This window comes from Crocuta crocuta, unplaced genomic scaffold (genome assembly GCF_008692635.1).
Source record: "Crocuta crocuta isolate KB4526 unplaced genomic scaffold, BGI_CrCroc_1.0 scaffold580, whole genome shotgun sequence".
NCBI classification, from domain to species: domain Eukaryota; kingdom Metazoa; phylum Chordata; class Mammalia; order Carnivora; family Hyaenidae; genus Crocuta; species Crocuta crocuta.
The window spans coordinates 1215202-1238459 of record NW_027527940.1 but is presented as its reverse complement, the minus strand read 5'-3'; the positions used below and the strand labels follow the sequence as shown (position 1 = coordinate 1238459).

General features: G+C 38.8%; 1 protein-coding gene and 1 long non-coding RNA gene across 6 annotated transcripts in view; one reads left to right on the top strand and one right to left on the bottom strand.

Annotated features, from left to right (window-relative positions):
* ACAD11 (acyl-CoA dehydrogenase family member 11) overlaps window positions 1-19058 on the top strand; it is a 94084-nt gene extending 75026 nt beyond the window's left edge. For 4 of the 5 annotated variants that reach the window (XM_077752286.1, XM_077752289.1, XM_077752290.1 and 1 more), the window contains 8 exons: window positions 252-318; window positions 490-615; window positions 945-1030; window positions 3072-3143; window positions 4838-4992; window positions 15844-15960; window positions 16910-17019; window positions 17853-19058. In XM_077752286.1, coding sequence (XP_077608412.1) covers window positions 252-318; window positions 490-615; window positions 945-1030; window positions 3072-3143; window positions 4838-4992; window positions 15844-15960; window positions 16910-17019; window positions 17853-17967 — 848 coding nt within the window. In that variant the 3' untranslated portion in view covers window positions 17968-19058. The remainder of the gene's footprint in view (window positions 1-251; window positions 319-489; window positions 616-944; window positions 1031-3071; window positions 3144-4837; window positions 4993-15843; window positions 15961-16909; window positions 17020-17852) is intronic. The other variant, XM_077752287.1, reaches the window with a different exon arrangement.
* Window positions 7558-21806, bottom strand: LOC144221779 (uncharacterized). Its single transcript, XR_013332177.1, has 4 exons — window positions 21727-21806; window positions 19062-19335; window positions 15814-16122; window positions 7558-7882 (listed from the first exon to the last, which is right to left on the bottom strand). It is a non-coding gene; the product is annotated as an uncharacterized LOC144221779 (long non-coding RNA).
* Window positions 21807-23258: the final 1452 nt, after the last annotated feature.

Here is a 23258-nt window from a genome sequence, read left to right as displayed (position 1 = left end):
AAGGGCTGTTTCGTGGCTTTGACTTCTGGTTATTTTTGTGCAGCAGCTCTCATTAATGGAGTCCATTCTTGGCTTTGCCTGGTCATTTTTCGTGGGTGATGTACAGTTTTGTACAAAGCATTTTTTAATGAATCAAGGGTTTTCTTCCTATTTTTTTTCCAAGATAAACTTGGACATCACACTTCTATGGTGAAATGTCAGACCGAAAATTTCTTTTTATGATGTATTCTGCTCATTTCCCCCGATTTTAGGAGCTGGGAATCCAAAGTGCAAAGTTGCAATTGTTCTGGGAAGAACTAAAAATACCTCTGCAACCAGGTAAGAAAATAATTGTGATTGAGAAATCTATTTGGGAATACGAACTACTCTTTCTACCCATATAATTTACTTAAAATGTACCATTTAGACTTATAAATCATAATAGTGTAAAATATATTATGAGATTAATGTCACATTTGTGTTTCACAATCATTTTGCTGTAATATTTAGGAAACATTTTAGGGAGTGCTGCTGTTCATTCTTCAGTGTGGAATTTCTTGTATTAAAAAGTGTTGCTGAATCCTCAAAGCTGTCTGGGGCAGATTATGAGACATATAGAAATTTTCAGACCTGTCTGTAAGTAATTAAGTGATTATATATTTAGAGCAAAGGCACTAGTCTTGCAACATTTGATATTATGTATCAGTTCCCAGTTTCCACTCTGAGCAGTGAGAGGCCTCAATCAAATAACTTGAACTTATTTTCAAATCACTGTTATTGTTCCTGAACACAGCGTACATCCAACTATGCTTGATGTATGCCTTTGCACAGTTCCCATTCCAGATATCATTGCTTACATGATTACATGGTAACAACAACAGAAATCACAACTGCAACTCCACCTAGCATCTGTTTTATTTTTCCACATAGCAGACTTTTCCTAACATCTGCTTTTCTTTAACCAGATACAAACAACACACCATGATTCTTGTTCCTATCAACACACCTGGAGTAGAAATAATAAGGCCTTTGTCAGTTTTTGGCTACATAGGTAAGTACTCAACCAAGATAAGCATGCATTAGCAAGCAGGAAGTTGGGAATGTAGAGTAACACTGAAGGGAACAGATAGCATTATAATGTCGGAGACGTGTTCTTAGAAATCCTTTGGTGCTGACAACTGTCTTAATATAAATGCCAGTGGGGGGAAATACACACACACGCACGCCAGTAGCACTCAGAATAGAGCAAATAAGGAAGGTGATGCAGCAGTGGACCTCACTTTGTTTACTTTTGGGAAAGGGTAGATTGGATTCAAGGAACAGTAAGTCTGGCTGCCAGTCATCTCTCCATCGTCCAGCAGAATGGATTGATGAAATAGACTTAGAAAAGTTAAATCTATGTAATCCACAATGAAATTCATGTTTGCCTTCAAGTTTAGCTTTCTTAACCAATCCAACTACAAGAGCTATTAATAAGCAATGAATTTGGGGTGGCTCAGTCAGATAAGCGTCCGACTCTTGCTTTCATCTCAGGTCATGATCTCACAATTTGTGGGTTCAAGTCCTGGCAGCGCAGAGCCTGCTTAGGATTCCCTGTCTCCTCTCTCTCTCTCTCTCACAAAATAAACATTTTTTTAAAAATCTACCTTAAAAAAAAAAAGCAATGACTTTTGATTGATTTGAATGCAAAACTTTTCCATTCTTCTGTGCTTGGGTGGAATTTCTACGAAGCAAGGATACTTTTGTTTCTGGCCACTCAGCTCATGCTCATGTTCACTGTTGCCTTGCTGCTCAGGCCATTCACTCAGCAAGTATTTTTTGAGGGCTGACCACTGTTCTAGGTGCTTAGAATACATTAGTGAGCACAACAGGCTAGGACCTCTGCCCTCACAGAGCTTACATGATAGGAAAGGACAGGCAATAAGTACAAACATGTAAATAAGTTTATTAGAGCAAGTTATTAGGTAAGAAATGCTGTGGAAAAGTTTATTGAGGGGCACCTGGGTGNAAAAAAAAAAAAAAAAAGAAAATTTTATTGAACCTTAGGTTCTGTGGTGACCCTGGCTTGCTTTATTGTTGAATATGGCTAATAAAAATGTTCAAGTAGCAGATATAAGACTTGGAGTTTTAGAGAACGTTTGTCATCACCTTCCATAGGATTCACCCACAGATTAAGTGTCGTTTACAAGATGGTGAACAAATTCACTGGAGCAAGTTGTGCATGGGAATTTGTTGGATTGCAGAGCAATAGCCTGAAGACCCCCAAATTGAATTTATAATTTAGGTTGCCTGGAAATAACCTCCACTTCAGGGCCTATGTTTGAATTTGCAGTGAGACTAATTTACCAGCACCTCTCCAACTCCCCATGCCCAAGGCCAAAAGAAACAGTGTGGAGAAGGTTGATTATTAATGTCTATTCTGACAGGAAAAGGGTGTGGAGTTAGTGTGAGATTATCTCCAGAACGGGGGGGTTGGGGAGGGCATAAGGAAGGGTAGGCAGTGTGACGTAAAGACAAAATGTGAATGTGTTCCCCGTCCCTGTCAAATGCCAGGATTTCCCAGAGGCAAACACGTAGTGAAGAACCCTGGACTGGGAGAAGACATACCTCACGGCCCACTCTCTGCTGAGCCTGCTCTGTCCCATCAAGCAGGCTCTCTGCATCTCTAGGCATTGATTTACACAATGATAAAATAAGAAACTTGAATTACATTACTCACTTAAAATTTTTGCACTATTGGAAGCTTTTCTTTTCCCAAGCATAATTTTCTGTGGAAGTCTATATATAAAAAATTTCAAAGAAGCAATAATAAGATAATAATAATCTGATTGGATCTGTGAAGATGTCTTCCCTATCAGTAATTCTACATCTTCAGAGAATGAGTTTGGAAACCTCTGGATCAAATGATTTCTAAAATCTCTTCTAACTGGAATAGTTGATGAGTTTTTTGGGTTACAGGGAGCTGGGTGTTCACTGCTCAAGATCTGCCTAGGAGTGTCTGTGACGTATGAGGCTTTTAAGTCCAATTTCTTTTAAGTAATTATTATAAATGAGTATTTTTGATCTTCAAAATTATATTTTCTATTTTATAGATAATTTCCATGGAGGACATTTTGAGATCCATTTTAATCAAGTACGAGTTCCTGCTACCAATTTAATAGTAGGTGAGATAACTTTGGAAAAATGATTCTCTAGTACCATGTACTAAATATTTTCAGGCCTGGGGGCGCCTGGGTGGCTCAGTTGGCTAAGCGTCCGACTTTGGCTAAGGTCATGATCTCACAGCTTGTGAGTTCAAGCCCCGCATCCGGCTCTGTGCTGACAGCTCAGAGCCTGGAGCCTGCTTCAGATTCTATGTCTTCCTCTATCTGCCCCTCTTCTGCTTGCGTGCTCTCTCTCTCTCTCAAAAATGAATAAACATTAAAAAATATATAAAAAATAATATTTTCAGGCCTAATCTGGAAAAAATACAAAGTCTACCTTAATTTCGGTATTTTTCCCTCTTAGGTATCTTTCCCTCTTATCCCATTTGTAAGAGAACATTTTTCCATCTGATGGATTTTCTTACATGGAATAATGTTTTATTTAAGTGTCTGATGTGGTTTTATATATCACATCAATTGAAAACATAGCTAAATATGAAAAATACACAATTTAGAGCAATGTACTTTTTCCTAAAATGTGATCTTCAGGCCTCTACTTAAGAAAACCTCAGTACTTTCTGAATTTAAGTCTTACACATAAACACATTAGAAGCATAAATAACTTTGCATACTGAGTGCCTGGAGTGACTTCATCCTCTTGGTTATTGGAACCCTACCCAACCTTCAGAGAACATCTTAAGTGGCACCTCTTTCAGAAAGGATTTTGTGTTTTTCACCCCATCCACTCAATAAACCCCTGTGGCCTGCCAGGCCCTGAGGATGCAGTCTCTCTCTCCTTTGCCTTTCTTTGTTCTTCGTATCCCGTAGCCCTAGCATCCTTGCCCCGCGTCTAGTCTGAACTCCTGGTGTACAGACTGTGTCTTATTTACCTTTGTAACCACTACAGCATGTATAAAACAGCATATGCATAGTTGGTACTCAGGAGATCGTTCTTGAATTGAATTGAAATGTTTAATGATGGTTTTAAAAACAGAAACCAGAGGGGCACATGAACCCAAATGTTTACAGCAGCATTATCAACAAAAGCCAAAATATGGAAAAAGCCCAAATGTCCATTGACTGACGAATAGATAAAGAAGATGTGGTACTTATATACAACGGAGTATTACTCAGCGATCAGAAAGAATGAAATCTTGTCATTTGCAACGGCGTGGGTGGAACTAGAAGTGTATTATGCTTCTAATGAAATAAGTCAGAGAAAGACAACTATCATATCATTTCACTCATGTGGAATTTAAGAAACACAACAAATGAACATAGGGGAAGGGAAGGAATAATAAAAAAAAAAAAAAAAGGGAAGCAAGTCATAAGAGACTCTTAAATACAGAGAACAAACTGAGGGTTGCAGGAGGGGTGTTGGGAGGCGGGATGGGCTAAATGGGTGATGGTCATTAAGGAGGGCACTTGCTGGGATGAGCACTGGGTGTTAAATCTAATTGATGAACCACTAAATTCTACTGAAACCAATAGTACACTATATGTTAACTAACTTGGATTTAAATTAAAAACAGATTTTCCTAGTACCCCCCTACCCCCCCAAATTTCCATAAATAATGAACATTATTACAGAACTGACTTTTTTCCTATCAGAATGCCATTTTCATTGAGGGCAGTTCATCATTTTCTCAACATTTATGTAAATAACAAAGTAAATGGGCTGTGGCCACTTTCATGGTTTCCTTTCTTTCTTATAGGTGAAGGTAGGGGATTTGAGATCGCCCAAGGCCGCCTTGGACCGGGCAGAATCCACCACTGTATGAGAACGGTAGGGCTGGCAGAACGCGCTTTGCAGATCATGTGTGAACGGGCAACACAAAGGGTGGCCTTTAAGAAGAAACTGTTTTCACACGTAAGGATGATGACTTCTTTGAATTTATTGTAGCCCGCTGTGCTCAGTGCCCTTGAAACAAAATAGCATTACTTAGTCATAGATCTCCACATAAATAAGATGGTTTTTCCCCACAAAGTGTATTTATGTCTGTACTTAAATGTAGTCTGATGAGAGATCTTTAGCTTTGTGAAGGGTGAAATAATTCCTAAAGTGTTTCAATACCTCAGCGCAAACAGTGTGGACAGTCCCTTCAACTTTCTCAGACTCTTGTTTTCCAAAGAACCTGGTACATTAGCACTCTCTGTAGATGTGTGATGTAGAAGGCTGTCATAAAGGAGGAGGATTGGCCTTGTTCTTTGGCTTTTTGGAGGGAATTAGTAAGTGAGGAAATACAGGAAAATAACCTAAAACTCAGTAAAAGGAGAGACATCTAAAAATGGAATGGACTGCTTCTGGAGGAAGTGAGTTCCTGGTCACTGGAAAACTGCAAGTAGAAATGGGACCAATATTTGGTGGAATGTTCATGATTTTCTGAATTCCCAACTATAAATTATGTACTACTGAGTCTATTGTTTACAAAGCAGAGTAAACAATATAGTTACATGTGAGCAATATAATCAGAGAAATATCAAGAGGGAAAAGAAGCTGTCATTCTGACTTCCTTGGAAAACTTTCTAAGAGAAGTGGGATATTCAAATCATCTATCAAAAGCCCTTCTAACTTTTACAAGGCAAGAAAAATTGTTTTCCACATATTCAGTACTTAGGATTGCTAACAGGTTAGAGTTATTTCAAACTTGGGGTGGTAAAATTGTACCTGTGTTTGCTGGACACGTGTTTTAGTACATTGGTCCCCTTGTCAAGTGAGCATTTTAAAAAATTTTGTAGTTTATTTTTTACTTTAAATTTCTATAGGCTATGTTTGCTTTGTGATATTATTTGGCATATCTGTGATTTAGTTGTAACATGGATCTTCTGGGAAAATACAGCCTATCTTTTACTGCACACTTGGGTGTAATCTGTGGGGAACCCCTTTAGTATACGGCAAAGGCAAGGGTTCAGCTGTTGGATGGACAGTGTGGGACCCCTGTCCCACAGAAGAAGGTTTGGCCTTTTGGGTGCTGCTCTGTGTATGAGGTAAAGAGTTGCTCATGGCATCAATATCACTTGCTACACTTTTCTCTTTTCAAGATTGCCACCCCAACCCTGGGCAGGAAGGACACAGAGGGGTTGCCACATATCTTAAACACGTAGAGGCACTCTGCCTGAGTTTCATGAGAAATGTTTTTAGCACTGCATGAGACGGAGATTTGCCTTCTGCTTTTTGAAGTTAATGTATCAAGCAGAACAAGCCTGAGCTTTTCAAAACTATGCCTCCCTTCACTGGAAACTTGCTCTTGGCACAAAGAAAATAATCTGGCAGAAGCAAGTGATGTGGAGGCATGTCATAAACAAAAATCTGAGCCAGATTTTTTTTAAATTTGTGAAAGTAACATTCCATTTCCCTGAATTTGGAAACTCTTTCCAGCTGCCTTCTAAATTATTCCAGGCACTGAAGCAAAAAATTCTGTATCAAAATTCTGTCTTAGTAAATAAATCTGGCAACTCCCTTATAGCACTCAGTTTCTACCCACCTAATGCTTTTCAGTAAATCCAGGGTCTGTAGACACCCGGCAGAGCACACTTTCCTTTATTCCAATGCTAAGAAATAAATGTATTTGTGGTCTCTTCATGAAGTTATAATCACCCAGCTTTACAGCCGTCAAAAATATACTCACCAGTGGGGCTTGTTTATTCAGAGCCTAGATTCATCCTCTAGAGTCATCCGATAGAAATACACTGTGACCCACAAATGTAATTTAAAATTTTCTATTAACTACCTTTTTTAACAGTAAAAAGAGATGAAACTGATTTTTTAAATGTATCTTACTTGATTCAGTATATCCAAAATGTTACTTCAACATGAAATCAATATGAAAATATTAATAAGGTATTTTACATTTTTAAAAAAAATAGTCTTTTTTAAAAATTGGGTGTAGATTTCACATTTACGACACATCTCAATTCAGACTAGGCATATTTCAAATGCTCGGAGCTACATGTGGTGAGCAGCAGCTATCCTACTGAACATCTCCGCTGTAGGAAAACTGCTTAAATATCCACTGTTGAAGAAATGTACTAGAGCAAACATAACCAAGTAAAAAAATGACTGTGGAAGGTTAACGTGGCTCAAATAATAGTACTGTAACTGGCTGCTGGTCAAACTTGACCAATATTGTTCTCCACTGTAAACAGCAGATCTAGGACTCGGACTGCAAAGAAACAAACCCAACCCATACAGCCAACCAGAAGCATTTGTTACTGTCTCCTGAGCTTCAGTACTGAATTCTGAATGTTTGCTTCATTGTATTCAGTGTTTGCTTTCAGTACTGAATGTTTGCTTGTGGGATTGATGATAAGGTTTGGTTTCCCTATTCTACCTCCCCACCTCTCTTCTAAGTTCTTACCAATGGAGAAAACTTACAAAGACAATTAAGAAACAAGTACCAACTTTTTTTAATTAAAATTTTTATTTTGAGTTCATTGTAGATTCACATGCAGATGTAAGAAATAACACAGAGAGATCCCTTATGCTCTTTCCTAAGTTTCCCCCAATGGTAACATCTTGCCAAACTAGAGTACAAAATCAGAACCAGGATGTTGTCATTGATCTAGTCCAGATCTAGAACATTTTCATCAGAAAGGTGCCTGGGTGGCATAATCAGTTGAGCATCCAACTCTTAATTTTGGCTTAGGTCATGATCTCACAGTTCATGAGTCTGAGCCCTGATTCAAGGTCTGTGCTGACAGTGTGGATCCTCTTTGGGATTCTCTGCTCTCCTGTGCATGCTCTCTCTCTAAATAAATAACTTTAAAAAAAAAAAAATAGTTGTCAAGTTAGTTTCCATATAACACCCAGTGCTCATCCCCACTCTAAATAAGTAACTTAAAAAAAAAAAACAAAAAACATTTCCATTGCCATAAGGATCCCTCATGTTGTCCTTTCATGGCCATACCCACTTCCTCATTCTCATCCTCACCTCCTCATTGAGCCCTGACAACCTTTAATCTATTCTCCATTTTTATAATTCTGTCATTTCAAGAATGGAATCACACAGTATGTAAACTTTTGGGGCTGTTTTTTTCCACTTTTCATAATTTGGATGTTCATCCAGGTTATGTGTATCAATAGTTGGTTCCTTTTTATGGCTGGGTAGTATTTTTTGGTCTGGACTATCGCAGTTTAACTGTTTACCTGACGAGGGATATCTGGATTGTTTCCCATCTGTGGCTGATACAAGTAAACCAGCTATAAACATTCATGTACAGGTGTTTGTGTGAACATAAGTCTTTTCTTTCTCTGGGATCAATGCTCAAGAATGCTGGGTCATGTGGTAGTAGGTGTTTAGTTTTCAAAGAAACCACCAAACTCTTTTACAGAGTGGCTATTCTGTTTTTGATTTTCACCTTCTGTGTAGGGATGATCCAGTCTCCACATCCCCACCAGCATATGGTGTTGTCATTGTTTTGTTTGTTTGTAATTTTCTTTTAGCCATCCAATAGGGTTATAGTAATATCTCATTGTGGTTTTAATTTATATTTTCGTAATGGGTAGTCATGTTTGAACATCTTTCATGTGCTTATTTGCCATCTTATATCCTCTGTGGTTCACATCTTATGCTCATGTTCTTCCTGGATTTTGTGTGTATTTTGTTTTTTAATTGTTGAATTTGGAGAGTTCTTCATATTTTGTAGATAATTCTGTCACCAAATATTGACTTGCAAATATTTTCTCCATTTCTGTAGCTTATTTTTCTTTTCATCCCCCTAACAGGGTCTTTCACAGGCCAAAATTGTCTCATTTTGATAAGCTCTTATTTGTCAGTTTTCCTTTTATGGATCGTGTTTTTAGTCTCAAGTCTAGGAACACTTTGCCTAGCGCTAGATCCTGAAGATTTTATTTTCTTCTGTCATTTTTCTCTATGAGTCTGCAATCTATGTTGAGTTCATTTTTGTATAAGGTATATTAGAATTAGGTCAAGGTTTATTTCTTTGCCTCTGGATGTCCATGTGCTCAGCACCATTTGTTGAAAAGGCTGTCCTTCCTTAACTGAATGGTTTTCACACCACTGTCTAAAATTAGAGAATTTTTTGGGGCGCCTNACCGAAAAAAAAAAAAAAAAAAAAAAAAAAAATTTAAAAAATTAAAATTAGAGAATTTTTTGTGTGGGTCTATTTCTGGGTTCCCTGGTCTCTTCTTTTATCTATATCTACCCTTCTGCCAATACCAGTCTTGATTACTATAGTTACATAATTAATTTTAAAATCAGGATGGCTAATTTATCTTTATTCTCTCTCAGAATTATTTCAGCTCTTCTAGTTCCTTTGCATTTCCATATAAACTTAGAATAATCTTGTATCGCTTCAAAAAAATCCTCCTGAGATTTTGATAGGAATTGTGTTAAACCTCTATATCAGTTTAGGAAGAACTGACATCTTTATCATGTTGTGTTTCCTAATCTGTGAACATGGTATGTCTCTCCACTTTATTTAGCTTTTCTTTGATTTTTGCTATCATCTATGTGTAGCTTTTAGCATACAAATCCTATACGTTTCGTTGTATTTATATGTAAGTATTTTAGTTTTTTTGAGAGATTGTAAATGATATTGTGTTTTTAGTTTTGTTGTCCATGTGTTCATTAATGGTAGATATAGATATAATTGATTTTTACGTTTATCTTAAAATTCAGTGATCTTTCTGAACTCACTTATTAGTTCTGTAGATTGGATGGGTGGACTTTTTGTTTCTTTATAGACCATGGTGTCCTCTGCAAGTAAGAGAAAGTTTTACTTCTTCCTTTCAGATACGTATATATCCTTTTCTTGCTTCATTTCACTGGCTAGAACCTCTAACACTGTATTGAATAAGAAAGGAGACAGTGGATATCCTTGCCTTGTTCTCAATCTTAGGGGAACACTAAGGAATAATGTTAGCTATTCCCCCTCTGTAATTAGTTTTCTGAGAATTTTTATTTTTTATCATGAATGAATGGAATTTTGTGAAATTCTTTTTCTGTGAAATTATTTTTCTGTACTGATTTATATGATCATGTGATTTTTCTTTAGCCTTTTTAAGATGGTAGAGTGCATTAATAGATTTTCAAATACTGAACCAGTTTTGCATCCTTGAAATAATCCCAACTTTTGTCATAGTATATCATTCTTTTTTTATATATTGCTGAATTCTACTTGCTAATTTTTTAATGTTTTGTTTATTTTTGAGAGAGAGAGAGAGACAGCATGCACAGGGGAAGATGAGAGAGAGAGGGAGACCCAAAATCTGAAGCAGTCTCCAGGCTCTGAGCTAGCTGTCAGCACAGAGCCTGATGTGGGGCTCGAACTCATGAACCATGAGATCATGACCTGAGCTGAAGTCGGACGCTTAACCAGCTGAGCCACCCAGGCACCCTACTTGCTAATGTCTTATTAAGGATTTTTGACTGTGGATTCATGAGGGATATTGGTCAGTAGTTTTGGGTTTTGTTTTTGTTTTGTTGTTTTTTTTTGGTACTGTCTATCTGATTTCAATCTTAGGATAATACCGTCTTTATAAAATGATGTGGGAAGTGTTCCCATCTCTTTTACTTTCTGGAAGATATTGTCTAGATTGGTGTTAATTCATCTTTAAACATTTGGTAGAGTTCTCTAATAAAACCATTGGGCCTGGGGCTTTAGGGTTGGGAGGTAGCTTTTTTTAAAGATTGATTTCCCTAATAGTTATAGGGCTACTCAGCTACCTATTTTATATTGAATGAATTGTGGGTGGTTGTGTTTTTTGAAGACGTGGTCTATTTTATCTAAAGCTGTCACGTTTGTTCTTGAGAGAGGGTCTTTGTGTGACATATCCGTTTCATTCCTGACATTGGTAATTTGTGCTTACTTTGTCCTTTGTCAGTCTTGTTAGAGGTCTGTTGCTCTTAATGATCTTTTCAAAGAATATAAAATATATTATTACTATATAAAACTATACAATAAGATCATTGTTATATTAGGGGTTAACATTAACAGGATCTTTGTTTTGATTTTCTCTTTTCAATTCTATTGATTTCTGCTCTTTATTATATACTTTCTTTTGCTCTTTTAGATTTATTTTGGTTCTTGAGGCCATAGCATGGATTAAATAATTTGAGACTCTTCCTCTTTTCTAATGTATGTTTTTAGTGCTATAAATTTCCCTCTCAGTGGTGCTTTACCTATGTCCCACAGATTGTGTATATTGTGTTTTCATGTTAATTCAGCTCAGTGTATTTTTCAGTTTCCTTTGAGACTCTTCTTTAACACATGAATTGTTTGTTTAAAGGAATGTTATTTAGTTTCCAAGTGTTTGGAGATTTTCCTCTTCCTCTGTTCTTAATTTCTAGTTTGATCCCATGTGTTTATAAAACAAAGTCTGTATTATTCCGTTTCTTTCAAATTTGTTGAGATTTGTTTTATGGCTCAGGATATGGTTTATCTTACTATATGTTTCAGGACACTTGCAAAGAATGTGTATTCTGTTGTTGGGTGGAATGTTCTATAAATGTCTGTTACATCCAGGGGCACCTGGGTGGCCCAGTTGCTTACTTTGGCTCAGGTCATGATCTCACAGTCTGAGTTTGAGCCCCACGTCAGGCTCTGTGCTGACAGCTCAGGGCCTGGAGCCTGCTTCTGATTCTGTGTCTCCCTCTCTCTCTGCCCATCTCTCAAAAATTAATAAACATTAAAAAAAAAATTGTAGGTGTCTATTAGATCCTGTTGCTTGATGGTATTGTTGAATTGCTGTATATCCTGCTGATTTTCTGTCTAGTTGTCCTGTCAGTAGTTGAGAGAGGGGTGTTCAAGTCTCCCCAACAAGGACTGCGGATTGGTTTACTGTTCCTTTGGTTTCTATCACTTTTTGTTTTATGTATACCTATTTAGCAGCTCCAGTGTTTGATGCATATACATTTAGGAGGGCTATTTCTTCTTGATGCATTTGCCCTTTTTCATTCTATAATGACCATCTATATCTTTGGTGATTCTCTTTGCTGAGAAGTCTGCTTTATCTGATATTAATATAGCTGTTTCTGCTTTAATTGGATTAATGTTTCTATACTGTGTATTTTTTATTCTTTTTGTTTTTACTTTCAGTTGCTTATATCATTATTTTTGAAGTGAATTTCTTCTAGATGGCCCTTAGGTGGGTCGTGTTTTTAAATCCAGTCTATCAGTCTTTGTCTTAAGTCTGCCATCACTTTTTTGTTTTGTGTTTGTTCTGTTTTCATTTCCTGCATTCCTTTAGATTAACATTTTTAGAATTCCATTTTATCTTTGGTGTTTCTGAGTGTACCCACACACTCAGGCATGTGTGCAGAGCTCATAAATTAAACAACTTGACTGAGTCCTCAAAAGCCATAAACTACCAAAACTCACTGAAGATGAAGTAGGTAACCAGGGTATTCTACAACTAGTAAAATAGTTGGATTCATAGTTTAAAATCTCCTGAAATAAGAAATCATCAGGCCCACACAGTATCACTGGTAAATGCTACTAAACAGTTCAAGAAAAATAACACCAATTCTCTGCAGTCTTTTCCACAAAGTAGAAATAGAGGACACTTTCCAACTCATTTTGGGGCCAGAATTGCCCTAATCCAAAAACCGGTAAGAACAAACTAGACCAAGAGAGATGCAAACAAACACCTACTAGGAAACAGAGTCCAGCAATATATGAAAAGAATAGCATACCACAGCCAAGTAAGGTTTATCTCAGCAGTGCAAGGCTGATTCATATTCAAAAAATAATTATTGTTATCTGCCATATTAGCCTGATAAAGAAAAAGCACATGATCATGTCAATTGATCCAGAAAAGCACTTGACAAAATTCAGCATGTATTCATGATATAAATTCTCAGGAAACTAGGAATAGAAAGGAGTTTATTCAGCCCAATACAGAGCATCTAAAAAATTAATGATGGAAGACTAAATACTTTTCCCCCAAGACTGGGAACAACAAAGCAAGGATGTTTACTCTCACTCACTACTCGTATTTATCATCATAGAGGAAGTCCTAGCCGATGCTGGGAGTCCAAAACTAAATAAATAAATAAATAAATAAATAAATAAATAGCACATAGTTAAGGGAAACAAAGAGGTAAAACTGCCCATGTTCACCAACAGTGATTAGAAAATCCTGAGGAATCTACCAAACAAAACTATCTTCCTAGAACTAATAGAGTTTATCAAAGTCATGGGATTTAAGATCAAAACATAAAATCCATTTTTTGTCTATACACTAGCAATGAACTGAAATTTTAAAATACTATTTACAATAGATTTTTAAAACATAAAACGTGATGTAACAAAAACATGTTTAGTATCCAAATGCTAAAAATCATAAAATTGATAAAAGAAATCAAAGGAAACCTAAATAAATAAATACTGTGTCCATGGACTGTTAGACGAATAATAAAGATGTCTTCTCTCCTCAAATTGATCTGCAGATTAAATGTTATTCTAATCTGAATCCCAGCAGGACATTTTTGTAGATAAAGCCAACTGGTTCTAAAAATTGTACAAAAAGCAAAGAAACTAAACTAACCAAAACAATGTGAAAAAGAAGAAGAAAGTTGGAGGAATTAGATCACTATCTGATCTAAAAACTTACTGTAAACTACAGCAACCAAGACAGTGTGGTATTAGCAGGGGGAAAGACAACATAGATCTTTGCAACAGAACAGAGTTCAGAAATAGGCTCATAAAAATATGGGTGAAATGATTTTTTTATATAGGTGCAAAGGTAGTTCATGGGGAAAAGTTAATCTTTACAGTAAATGGTATTGGAAAAGTTGAACATTTATAGGCAAAAAAAAATGAACCCTGTCTGAAACCTCACACCTCACATAAAATTTAACTTCAAATAGATCATCGATCTAAATGTACAAGGTAAAACTATAACACTTTTCTTAAAAACCACCACCACCAACAACTTTGTGTCCTGGAATTAGGCAACATGTTCTTAGACATGCACCAAAAGCACAACCCATAAGTGAAAAAATTGACAAATTGGATGGACATCATTAAAATTAATCACATTTGTTCCTTGAAAGTTACCATTAAGAGAATGAAAATGCTACAGGCTGGGAGAAGATATTTGCACACTGCCCCTCTGACAGCTGACTTGTATCTGTAATAAAGAACTTTCTAAACAGCAGTAAGAAAACAATCCAATTTTAGAAGTGGGCAAATGACATGAACAGACATGCCACCAAAGCAGAAATATAGATGGCAAATAAACACATCAAGAGTCAATCCACAGTATTAGTCATAGGGAAATGCAAACTTAAATTACCACGTAAGAGCTCTGCACCCTGTTAATGACTAATGTTAAAAAAAAAAAAATTACCAAGTGCTGATGGTTTGGAGAGCAGATGGAACTATTATAAACTGCTGGTGGGAATGCAAAATGGTACATTTGGTCTGGAAAACTGTTTGACAGCTTCCTATAAGCATTTGCCAGATGATCTAATAATTCCATTCCCTACATCTGCTTTAAAAAATGCAAAGTATATGGCAATGAGAAAGAATGAAATCTGGCCATTTGTAGCAACGTGGATGAAACTGGAGGGTGTTATGCTAAGTGAAATAAGTCAGGCAGAAAAGGACAGATACCATATGTTTTCACTTATAAGTGGAACAGGAGAAACTTAACAGAGGTCCATGGGGCAGGGGGAAGGGGAAAAATTAGTTGGGTAGAGGGAGGGAGGCAAACTATGAGAGACTCTTGAATACTGAAAAACTGAGGGCTGATGGGGGTGGAGGAGAAGGGAAGGGGGGTGATAGGCATGGAAGAGGGCACTTGTGGGGATAATCACTGGGTGTTATATAGAAACCAACTTGACAATAAACTATAAAAGGAAATAATGCAGAGTATAGTCTTACAAAAACCTGTATGCACATGATCACCGAAGCTCTGCTAATAATCACCAAAAACTAGAAACCAACCAAATATCCTTCAGCAGATGAGTGGATAAACAAACTGGTACATCCCTGCAATGGAACACTACTCCTTCATAAAAAGGAATGGACAGTTGGTACACAGAACTTTGTCAGTGACACTCAAAAGCATTGTGCAGAATCAAAGTAGCCAGTCTCTAAAGAATACATGCTACATGATTCCATTTGTATGACATTCTGAAAAAGACAAAACTATAATAACTGAGAATCGATGGTTGCAGTAGTTTAGGGTTTGGGGAGGGTGGGACTCAAGAAGGGCATCAGCTTTAAGGGGAGATGGAATTGTTCTGTATCTTGATTGTGGTTACACCAATCTATACGTGTGGTACAGTTGACAGAACTGTTGACCAAAGGTAAAGGTCATTGTAACTAAATAACAACACAACAAAGGACTGTTGCATCTTCCCCACACTGAAATTGTCCAGGGGATTATCTCGATTATAAGCAGATCCACCATCAGACATTTATCCAAGTTTCAATGAGACTATGAGATTAGCGTTCAGGAGGGCCAGTGAGGAAGTGTTTTAGCAATAAGTTGGTTGCTCAGTTCAGCCATCTTGACTTTGGACATCAAGATCTCCAAAATAAATTATTTTTCTGAGCAAATAAAATTTCTTTCTAAAATCTGACAATGTTAACTGTAGCATTCCACAAGTATGTGGTTGGCTGGTGTATAGCAAATGAATCAACTCTTCCATTAACAAAACAGAGTAAGGCCTGGGAACAGTCAATGGCCTAGAGTATTTTACCAAGCACATCAACTTACCCACTCCTTTCTGCCCTTGGCTCACTGCAGGAGGTTGTGGCTCACTGGATTGCTGAAAGCCGCATCGCCATTGAGAAGATACGTTTGTTGATCCTGAAAGCCGCCCACAGCATTGACACTCTGGGCAGCGCTGGTGCTAGGAAGGAGGTGAGGCCCCTCGGACCACCATCTGCCAAGGCTTCTTCAGTTTCTTTCACCCACTGGGCATTTCAGGTTTCGTGGTACCCGGATGGCACTCAGAATATTGGAGTTTCCATGTGATTTTGGTTTCAAGCTTGTATGTCACTTGCTAGTTTTCCTTTCCTTTGCCTGTTTTAGGGAATGATTTTCAGGGTGCAGAGTATGTTCAGCATTTTTGAGATGCAGCAACAGGGAGTAGGAAAATGCTAGACTACACAGACTTGGAATTGTACCCTGTATGCCATTTTCTGCTACCATGTGGCCTTGGGCAAAGATCTGATCTTTCTGCCTTTGGCCTAGAGTTTTAGTCAAGAGGGGCAAGGATGACAGAGAAGGCATAGCACTTTGCTGCTGCGTGGTAAATGCGTCATAAGACTCCTTTCTTTCCCTGCTTTCTGTTTCTGGCTTATATGGAGTAAGAACGTGGTCATTTAATTCTAAAAGCCAATAAAATTGGTAAAAGAGAATTGATTAGTGAAGGCTCTTGAATTTTTTTTAAGTTTTGTTTTTTTTTTAAGTAGGCTCCACACCCAACATGGGGCTGAACTCACAACCCTGACATTAAGAGCTGCATGCTCTACTGAACCTTGAATTCTTTTTTATGATCCCTAAGGTGATAAATGTGATTTATCAGCTGCCTTAAATCCTTTTGGAAACAAGGCAAGTTATAAATAATAAAATAGGATTTGGAAAAGATCTCTTGTTCCAGAATGTCTGTATTGGCTAAAATATGGCCATTAGCAGCATTACAATGGATCTCTTTGTTGGCATCCATCAAAGATCTTGTCTCAGTGCTGAATTAATGTGGGAAAGTTCCCTTGTCTCATTTCACAAAGAAAATACAGATTATATACAATTCTGCCACACTGTGTATCATCTAAGAAAGGAACATTCTTTTTATATCTTGTTTATGTAGATTGCAATAATTAAAGTGGCTGCCCCTCGGGCTGTCTGCAAAATTATTGACCGGGCCATCCAAGTGTGTGGAGGTGCAGGTGTGTCCCAGGACTACCCTCTGGCTAACATGTGAGTAGATGTCACTGTAATCGTCATCATCTGACAGGCTTGGAATGGAACTAGAAATCTATAGCTGCCTCGACACTAATTGCTGAAGAAGAAATACAGATACTAAAGATACAGTTCAAGGCTAAATGAGGTAATGTAGGTACAATAAATGGTTGCTCTTAGGATCACAATGATCATTTCACTGGAGACATTGGGGTTTGTGGACTAGCGAGGAAATGGCATAGGGGTTCACCCTGAAACTAGAAGCATCAGACAGGGTCACAGGTGGCGAAGGGAGCCCAGAGCTGGGCGTAAGTATGTCCTTAGGTCTGTTTGCCGCCTCCTCAGGGTCGCCTCACACCACTGACCATCTCAGGTCCAGATTCTGGTTGCTGGGAGCCAAGGAACACTCTGCATTGCCCGTCACCTCGCAGTCCCCTGCCACCCTCTCTCCCACACTGGAGAATCTGGTGCCCCACCAGCTTTTAACCATAAGGAAGAACTAAATGTATAGTACTATGTTTATAAGTGGTACATATTTATACTTCACTGCCTGTGGCTTACCAGAGATATCTCTTAGTTCTAGCAACTTCTAGAACCCTAAAGCAAACCAAGACAGATTAATCCCATTGCACTGGGCCATTTAAGACTCCACTACCCAGGGTGAAAGCTTTAAATGGCATTTGCAAGCCAGTGGGCTTACTTTCCTTGATTTTCTTTGGGCTCTTTTTCTCATCATGGTTTTGGTGAGATTTCAAAAATAAAGAGTTGGCTTAAAATCAGAGTGACTGACATTAAAGTACCACGTTTCCCTTTGATAGCTCCTGCCATCCCTGCTCTTTTCGTTTCTCCAGGTATGCCCAAACACGAGCTCTGCGCTTAGCAGACGGGCCCGACGAAGTCCACCTGTCCACGATCGCAGCAATGGAGCTGCGGGACCAGGCCAGAGGCTCGAGGTCCAAGATATAGGAGGCGGCGGCGTCTCCCTCCAGACAGACAGACTTCTCGTCCTCTCACACTTGCACCTCATTCTGGTTTTGCACCAGTTTGAGCACCGGATTAATTACTCATTTTCAGTAAAGATTGTACCATCTGTTTCGATCAGTGGGTTTTATAATTGCAGGGGTAGCACAGGTTTAAGTTAAATTGTATAGCTGCCATCATTCAGTCTATCACCTAAGCGTTAGCATTTATTCTTAAAACACTCAGCTTGTAAAGAGATAATCAAGTAAGGTGCATAGGCATAAAAATGTTTTCACTTTTGGATTCTCAGGAATTTAGATAAATTCCATTTAGATAAATATCCAAGGAGTCACTGCTCTGTTGGTGTCTTTTTTAACACTGGGTTCAGGGGTTGGGTCAGCACCTGGCAGGACCGCGGTGTTTGCCCTGGGGAAAGCTGTGCGACCCACTGAGGCATTCAGAATTCATATGAGCCTCTTCAGAATTCAACAGAAAACATTTATACATAAAATCTGAATGCAGTTTTAAGTTTACCAGAAAACATAGCATACTTGTATGAGAAAATGTAATTAAGAAAACTTTTAATTATGTTGATGAGAACAGTGGATAATTTAGGTTACAAGAAAGTTACTTAGTTTTGAGAAGAGATTAAAAACCATCTGCTCTGAATGCCATTCTGTTACTTCAACACCCTAAGCAAACATTCTTGTGGCTCTTTAAATCAGTGCTGCCCAATGTGTACGTAGCGGCCACTGGCCATGTGTGATTCTTGAACACTTGAATTATGCCTAATGCACTGAGGAACTTAAGGTCTTTCACATTTTAATTAAATATTGATTCTTAGTTACTGGAAAACTTTTGAGTATGCCTGCATACTTGGGTGTGTGAACTGACTTTTTCAAATGTAAATTTTTGGGTATCTAAACAGGGAGCAACTATTTTAGATGAAAATTTAGACTCCAAATTAAGAAACAGAGTCACTCACTGTAAATTACATACCAAATTTTGAAGACTTACTATGAAAAAAGGTGAAATATCTCATTAATACTTCTTAGTCGCAATTACATATTGAAATAATAAAATGTGGATAGAAAGCATACCTTGTTTTATTGTGCTTCACTTTTTACACTTCTTAAACTTGCAAGTTTGTGGCAGTGTCATGGTCAAGCAAGTCAGTCGGCACCATTTTTCCAATAGCACTTGCTCACTATGTGTCTCTGTCACATTTTGGTAGTTCTCACAATATTTCAAATGTCTTCATTATTATATTGAATTGCTACAATCTCATCATAAAACTTGAACAGATGAGGACTTGGTTCTTATGGATGAGCAAAGAAAGTGGTTTCTTGAGATGGAATCTACTCCTGGGGAAGACTTGAAATGACAAAAAGAAAAAAGTTAAAACATCACATAAACTTAGTTGATAAAGCAGCAGCAGGATTTCAGAGATTTGACTCCCAATTCTGGAAGAAGTTCCATGGGTAAATGCTTTCAAACAGCATCACAGCCTACAGAAAAATAGTTCATGAGAAAAAGTCAATTGATACAGCAAATTTCACTGTGTTGTCTTATTTTAAGGAGTTGCCCCAGCCACCCCAACCTTCAGCAGACCCCACCCTGAGCAGTTAACAGCCACCAACATAGAGGCAAGAATCTCCTCCAGCAAAAATATTGAACCTCGGTGAAAGCTCAGATGCTGGTTAGCATTTTTTTAGCAATAAAGTTTTTGGGTTTTTTTTTTTAAGATTTTGCTTTTCAGTAATCCCCACATCCATTGTTAGGCTTGAACTCACATCCCTGAGATCAAGAATCACATGCTCCCTGACTGAGCCACCCAGGTGTTCCACCTCCCCCTACCCCAAGTATTTTTAATTAAGGTGCATCCTGGTTTTTTTTAGACAATGCCGTTGCATATTAAACAGAGTACAGTATAGTGTAAATGTGTCACAGACCCTGGGAAACCAGAAAATCCCTTGGACTTGTTTTATTGTCACATTTGCTTTATTGTGGTCTGGCAACCGATGGCCCACATCTGTGAGGTACGCCTGTGACTGAATTAAAATGTTATTAAAATCAATTTCACCGGTTTCTTGTTACCTTTTGATGCTACTGGAATATTAATTGGTAAAATATTAAATTTTCAAATGAAAGTATTTTTATTTCTAAAAACGTTAAAGCTGTTTTATTAGCATACACATCTCAAACATTTAAATGTCTTCTTGAAGTAGGGAGCCAGCATTAAACAAAGACCTGCTTTGATTCTTCTGTGTCACAGGCGCCTCCTAAACATTTGCCTTTGAGCCATAATCTCTCTGAACCTCATTTTTTTTCTTTCTGTGCTCGGGATTAACTTCAAACTAGAGGACCCTTGCCTCCTGAGGGGTTGTTGTGACCATCACTAAAGCCATGTAGAAGCACTTGGGGTATTTCTGAACCACGATATTTCATAAGGTATCCTCATGTGAAGTAGGTCAAATCTTATAACCCAAGCTATCGAATCTTATTTCTAGTTTTAAAAGTTGTCACTTAGAAGAACTCAGGATTGAGGTGCCTGGGTGGCTCAGTCAGTTAAGCATCTGACTTTTGATTTTGGCTCTGGTCATGATCTCAGGGTTTAAGAGATCAAGCCCTGTGTTGGGCTCTGTGCTGACAATGCAGAGCCTCCCAGGGATTTTCTGTCCACCTCATGTGCGCGCACCCTTGCTGTCTCTCAAAATAAATAAACCTTTAAAAAAGTGGACGTGTCTGGTACCCAGAATTTTGTGATAATTTTTTCCCATGTCTTTGAAAAAAAACTGGCTCAACTGGTGATTGACTTAGTTCATCCATTTTCACTTGTCTGTTCCGTACACAACCATCTCTAAGGCAAGTCACTCCAGGAAAGGCTCCAAAGAATGAAAAGATGGAGGGATGCCTTTGCTTCAGCCACGGTGAGTTAAAGCATGGAAGCTCAGAGCCATCTCTAGGACGTCCTCAGGCTGTCGCCGTGTGGCAGTGCACCCAGGGGCAGTCAGCCAGCTTTGCCATGCCACAGTGTTTGAAATGAGAAGCTGCCCTCCATAATCACCACATGACAGGAAGCCTTGTCATGAGCAACAAGGTTCTATTTGAGCTCATCCCTTAGGCTCCCTCCCTCCACCATGGCCTCCTGCCTGCTCTTCCAACATACAACCCCCGCCAGGCCTCTGACACTTGGTTCTTAGTGTTTTTTCTGCCTGAAAAGACCTACCCTGAGATTCCCAGATGCCTGTTCAAAAGACACCTTAGGAAAGGGTCCTTCCTGACTACTTGCTCTAAATTAGCAGCACATGCTTTGTCACTTCACCTCTCTGCTGTTCTCGCAGCACTTAACACCTGACATATTTTGTGTCTACTTATTTATGACTGCTCCCATGCAGGTGAGCCCCACTTTTCCCCTCCTACAGTCACTTATTTCCCCTATTTTGTGTACTGGGGTTCCTCTCAGTCCCTAGAACCATGCCTGGCCTCCAGTAAGTACTCAAAAGTATGGATGGATGAATGACTGAGCACGGATGATCCCTGATTTGGATTGGTGAGAGGGCAAAACATTTATTTATAGGTCTACAAACAGAGCAGAGCAGAAGCTCAAGCTTCAGCCCATGAACACAGGCGCAGAATGGGTTACGGGTAGCTAGAGAGGACATCGGTGCCCCAGCAGTGGGCGGTGCACAGCATTTTGGCAAATCAGGCGATGAAATAACAGGTGATGAGTATTTAACAATCCAAAGGAATGTACACACTTACTTTTTAAGTTTTCCTGCTTTCCAATCCAATCTAATCAGCCAGAGCTCTGTGACCAACTCTCACTTCAAAGGGAAGTCAGGACTCCTAAGAAAAATAAAACCACTGTTGGTGATCATTAGAATTTCCAAGTTTCCAGATAAACAGGATTCTGGGAAGTATCCTTCACTTAATTCAGGGCAAAGAGCATTTAGGGTTTGTGATCCTGCCACATTATTTTTATTTCTTTTTTCGTGTCTCTCATTAGATGTTTATCATGAAGAAACTCCACACACATTCTAGTATAAGTGTGTGGTTGTGATAAGCTCCATGAAACATGGACTTTTCTCTGCCTTATCTTCACAAAAACTACCTGAACAAACAAAGGGTGATTATCACAGTGCTACCTCTCTCTCAGGACTGTGCCTTAGCAGCAACCACCCTTTCACCCACTGGGCTGATGGCTGACACCTGCCGGGTGAAAAGTCATGCTTCACTTTTTCAATGGGAGAAGATGGAGACTGCAGATGCCTCTTCCCCCCACACACTTACCTATGACTTCATTTTTTCCCCGTACCGCACATCAGCCTCATTGGCCTTCTGCTGTTTCTCCAGTGTCCCAGATTTTTTTCTTAAGTTAGAAATATTTGTGTCTTACTAGAGGGTTCTCTCATGAGAGAAGAGTATGCAAAAAGAAGCTTCCTGGGTTTTCTCCCATTCAAAACCTTCCTCCCTGTGGAGGAGGGAAAGTTCTCCATCTACTCCCGGGAAGTTAGGCTACTCTAGTTTTACTTTTGGTTATTTGCATGAAGAAAAAAAAATCAAAACCCCACTATTAGCAGGCTATCTGTCCCTTGGTACATATGCCCAGTCCACTTGGACAGACAGACAGCTGTGGGCCTCAAGTACCCATCTCCATGTGCTGCCCAGGATTAGACGGTACATTGGAAACAAGGTTCTCCTGGCTAGGGATCAAAGAACACCCTAGCTCCTGGTCACATGTTTGAAAGCATGCATAGCACCTCCAGTGAGGGTGTGAGATTCCCTCTTTGGCAAGGAGGCAAGCCCTCTGGCCACAGGTGGTATCTGGAATAGACGCTTAATTACTCCTCCAAATTCTCTTCAGATTCCTTAAGGTGACCAGAGTGAAAGCAAATTCTGAAATGGCACACCAAGTTACACAAGGTGGAAGAAGTCATTAAGGCCACAGTCTCTCCAACCCCATGCACAGAACTCTGACCCCACTGACCCCCTCCTTTCACCCTTCAGGACCACCTAGTCCTGCCCACCACTTCTCCTCAGTGGCAGCCTTCAGCCCAAGTTGGAAGTGGCCCAACTCAGGAACTTGATCTTCACGCCCAAGGCTCTACCCTCAAGGTCTTTGCACTTGCTTCTCTATTTACCTAGAAATTTCTTCCCCTACCCCACGTGTTCAAGGCTTGCTCTTTTCCTGAAAGCATGACATTCTTGGTTTTTCTTTCATGATCATCCCATCTAAATTTCTGTTTTTTAAAGTTTACTTTTATTTATTTTGAGAGAGAGAGGGAGGGAGGGTG